At 48.5% G+C, this 4183-nt stretch overlaps 1 protein-coding gene across 1 annotated transcript; it reads left to right on the top strand.

Annotated features, from left to right (window-relative positions):
- The first annotated feature begins 1934 nt into the window (after positions 1 to 1934).
- On the top strand, positions 1935 to 3883 carry CLEC14A (C-type lectin domain containing 14A). Its single transcript, XM_069464434.1, has one exon. It carries the CDS (start codon positions 2017 to 2019, stop codon positions 3490 to 3492), a length of 1476 nt encoding a protein of 491 aa, XP_069320535.1. The 5' UTR covers positions 1935 to 2016; the 3' UTR covers positions 3493 to 3883.
- The last annotated feature ends 300 nt before the right edge of the window (positions 3884 to 4183 follow it).

Below are 4183 nucleotides of genomic sequence, written 5' to 3'. Positions count from 1 at the left end.
TTTAAAAAATATCTAAGAGATTTCCATTGACTACTTAAGTTTGAATAGGTTTTATTAAACTATAGTGTGCAACATGGACATATTTACAAACACACAGTCATAAGATCGCAAAGGTATGGAGCTGGCCAAAGTGACTAAGTATTTTCTAAAACCCGTTTAGTTTGATTTCTGGATTTTCATGCTCCCTTCTCATAAGACAATAAATTACTTAATTTAAATGTAAAGTCATTTTTAAGGTGATCTTAGCCATTTGAAAAGAAGGACTAAGGAATGTTCTTTTAATTGGGAAACAGGGTAGGAGAGAAATCCTGATGTAAAACTCCACAGTCAGCAAAAGCAAGATAAGTGTGATGATGATTCATGGTGTTTACTATTGTTGTTAAGAGACATGGAATTTCCAGGAGGAAAAGAAGAGTGAGAGTAATAGCAAAAATGAGATGAAAGCATATAGAGGTGATCCTGAAACCTTCCTTCTCACCCCTTATTAACCACAACAGTCCAATCCAGTACAACAGAGTGGGTTTAAAAGTGTGGTATGCATTATTCATGGAACGGCAACTTTCATTCTGATTATAGATATTTAAAAGCATCATACATCTTTAAGAGGGCTTAGTTGAAACTTTTTGTGTATTTCAGATTACAACATATTTGGGCAGTGTGAGCAAACATAGATGATATATTTCCTAAAATGATGTAAAATTGTCTTAAGTTGCTAACAAGAAATACTTGCATAGCGCAGTTTTTAACCTTTCCTGTCTTTACTCCTCTTTAATTCCTTCCCACTTTCAACTGAGTTGAAGTGTTTATATTAAAACAAAACCCTCATTGGCACTCTAAAGAAATTGACTCACCCATCTTTCAAATCACAGGATTTTTTTTACAGTATATAATATGCATTATAATGGAATAAGTATTTTAATTTCTTAAGGATGTTGAACTCTATGTTCCTTAAAGGGGACTTTTGCAACTTACTGTTATAAATATTGGCACTCGATCATAAGAGAAAATGATATTAAGTTAGTTCAAGGGTAAGATATACATACAGTAGTTGTTCTCAAATATTAATAAGGCCACGAACTCATTTACAGACAACCTATATAGCCTTGAAGAATCTATGAAGAGTGGTAACCTAACAGTTAAGATCTATGGCCATTATTTTCATTTAGGCCTAGAAATACATTTTCTTTCCTAAATGAACCAGTATGGCTCATATCAAAGAGAAACGAATACAAGTGAAAAACCTTTTTAAGCAAGTGCTGACCGAAGTAGAATTTCCCATTTAAAGTACCCAAAAGAACTCCAATTCTTTGACTAGCAATTGGCACGCCTGAATCTCTTGACAAGCATAGAATAGCAGACCCCAGAAAGATCTGAGGTTGAATAGTGCTGCCTCTGGTAAGGAAGGGAGGTGCTAAGATCGCTCACAAGATTTTTTTTTTTTTCCGTCCACAAGCGCCGGCCTCCTGAAGACTGGAGCTGTCTACAGATTATTCTGACGCCAATTCCACTCTTCCCGGACAGAAACAGAAAAGGAGGGCGTGGGCTTATACGCAAATTCCTTCTCTCCAGTCCTTCCTGCAGAAGTTCAACATGTTCTGGGATTCGAGATCCTGAAACTCTCTGAGCAGGGAAAATGATACACTTCATCCCCGTGGCGACTTTCTTCTCCTGCTCTAAGCAGGGTGTTTGACCTTCTGGTCGACCGTGTTCCCTGTGCCCTGGCGCCAGCTGTGTTCCCGACCCCAGAATAAATCAGGGCTGCAGGCGAGGCCTGGCAGAGCTCCGGACACATTTCCTGTCGCGGCCTAAGGGAAGCTGGCTGGGGCTTCTTGGAGTTTGGGGGCGGGTGGGAAGGGGGAGTCCAGCGAGAGTGAGAGCAGAAGGGAGGGGAGAGGGGACGGAGTGGAGTGAGCCAGCTGTAGAGGGCGGAGACCGCGCTCCAGAGACAGCTGGGCGCCCTGGAGTGGGACAGACTCAAGTTGGGAGCAGTTGTGCTGTGGGTGCGGGGCCTCCAAGATGAGGCCGGCACTCACCCTGTGCCTCCTCTGGCAGGCGCTCTGGCCCGAGCCGGGCGGTGGCGAGCACCCCACCGCCGACCGCGCGGGCTGCTCGGCCTCGGGGGCCTGCTACAGTCTGCACCACGCGACTATCAAGCGGCTGGCGGCCGAGGAGGCCTGCAACTTGCGCGGCGGGGCGCTCAGCACCGTGCATGGGGGTGCTGAGCTCCGCGCTGTGCTCGCGCTCCTGCGGGCAGGCCCGGGGCCCCGAGAAGGCTCCAAAGACCTTCTGTTCTGGGTCTCGCTGGAGCGCAAGCGTTCCCACTGCACCCTGGAGAACGAGCCTTTGCGGGGTTTCTCCTGGCAGTCCTCCGACGACAGCAGGTCCGAAAGCGACACGCTGCAGTGGGTGGAGGAGCCCCAACGCTCCTGCACCGCACGGAGATGCGCGGCACTTCAGGCCACTGGGGGAGTTGAGCCCGCAGGCTGGAAAGAGATGCTGTGCCACCTGCGCGCCAACGGCTACCTGTGCAAGTACCAGTTTGAGGGCTTGTGCCCTGCGCCGCGTCCCGGGGCCGCCTCTAATTTGAGCTACCGAGCGCCCTTCCAGCTGTACAGCCCCGCGCTGGACTTCAGTCCCCCTGGGACCAAGGTGAGTGCGCTCTGCCCGGGGCAGCTCCCCATCTCAGTAACCTGCATCGCGGACGAGATGGGCCTGCGCTGGGACGGACTCCCCTCGGGCGCCTTGCTCTGTCCCTGCCCGGGGAGGTACCTGCGGGCTGGCAAATGCGCGGAGCTGCCTAACTGCCTAGACGACTTGGGAGGCTTTGCCTGCGAATGTGCCGCGGGCTTCCAGCTGGGTGACGACGGACGCTCTTGTGTGACAAATGGGGAAGGACAGCTGGCCCCTGGGGGGACCATGGTGCCCACCAGGTTCCCACCGGCCGCTGCTACAAGCCCTATACCGAAGAGAACGTGGTCACCCAAGGTCCACGAGAAGCCAGGAGAGATACCCCATGTCCCTGAACAAGGCAGTTCGGCAACAACTATTCCTGAGATTCCTCAGTGGGGAGCACAGAGCACTATGTCTAACTTTCAAATGTCCCCTCAAGTCAAGTCAATGGCCACCATCACCCCATCAGGAAGCGTGATTCCCAAGTTTAATTCCACAGTTTCCTCTGCCAATCCCCAGGCTTTCGACTCTTCCTCCACCGTGGTCTTCATACTTGTCACCATAGCAGTAGTAGTGTTGGTGATCTTGACCATGACAGTGCTGGGGCTTTTCAAACTCTGCTTTCACAAAAGCCCTTCCTCCCGGGCAAAGAAGGGGTCTTTGGCACCCTCAGGCAAGGAGAGTGATGCTGAGGCCGCTGCTTTGAACTCCAATTCTGCACATGGCGCACACAGTGAGGTGAAGGTCAGGGACTGTGGTCTACAGGACAGAGAGGAAGGCACCTCGCTGGCGGGGTCCTCTTTTGGTTCTGGCCATACATAGGGGAACAGGGACATGGGGACTCCTGGTGAACAGAGTTTTTCCGCTTTCGATGAAAAGGGGGACGAACGGAGAAGAACTTATTTGTGGGACTGACTATTCCTGCAGAAATCCCTTTTCCTCTAAATCCCCTCTACTTCACTGAGAAGCTAAATCAGAACAGCACACTCCTTCCCTGAAGATGGAAGAGGTGGAAGTGCCTTAGGGTGGTACTGAGGGGCAGGGTCCTGCTGGGGAGAGGTATTTTCTTATGTTTATTCTGGAGAATTTGGAGAAGTGATTGAACTTTCAAGACATGGAAACAAATAAAAAACAATACCATTAATTTTTTAAAAAATTTTTACCAAACCGAAAGGAAATCTATTTGCATTGTTCAGGCTGGGAATATATTGGTTTGAAATTCCCTGGTAAAAAAAAATAAAGGATTGTTTATAACTCAGACTCAAATATCATTGGCTTTCTTGAGGAGTAAGAACTGAGGAACAGGCTGGGAATAGCAAGGGAAGTGCATACTGCTTTTAGATTGAGGGGAAAGTCCTTAAGTCCTTCTAATGAGGAACAGATCTCTAAGAACTAGTAACTTTTCCCTTGGTTCTTTTATCCTTTGTTTTCAAAGTCACTGCTACTTGTGTGCTTTGCTATAAATCCAAAGTGTAGTGTTGCCAGAGTCACTGGCTCTAGAAGCAAATTATAG

The sequence above is a fragment of the Eulemur rufifrons genome, chromosome 2 (genome assembly GCF_041146395.1).
Source record: "Eulemur rufifrons isolate Redbay chromosome 2, OSU_ERuf_1, whole genome shotgun sequence".
NCBI classification, from domain to species: domain Eukaryota; kingdom Metazoa; phylum Chordata; class Mammalia; order Primates; family Lemuridae; genus Eulemur; species Eulemur rufifrons.
This window is presented reverse-complemented; position numbering and strand designations above follow the sequence as displayed.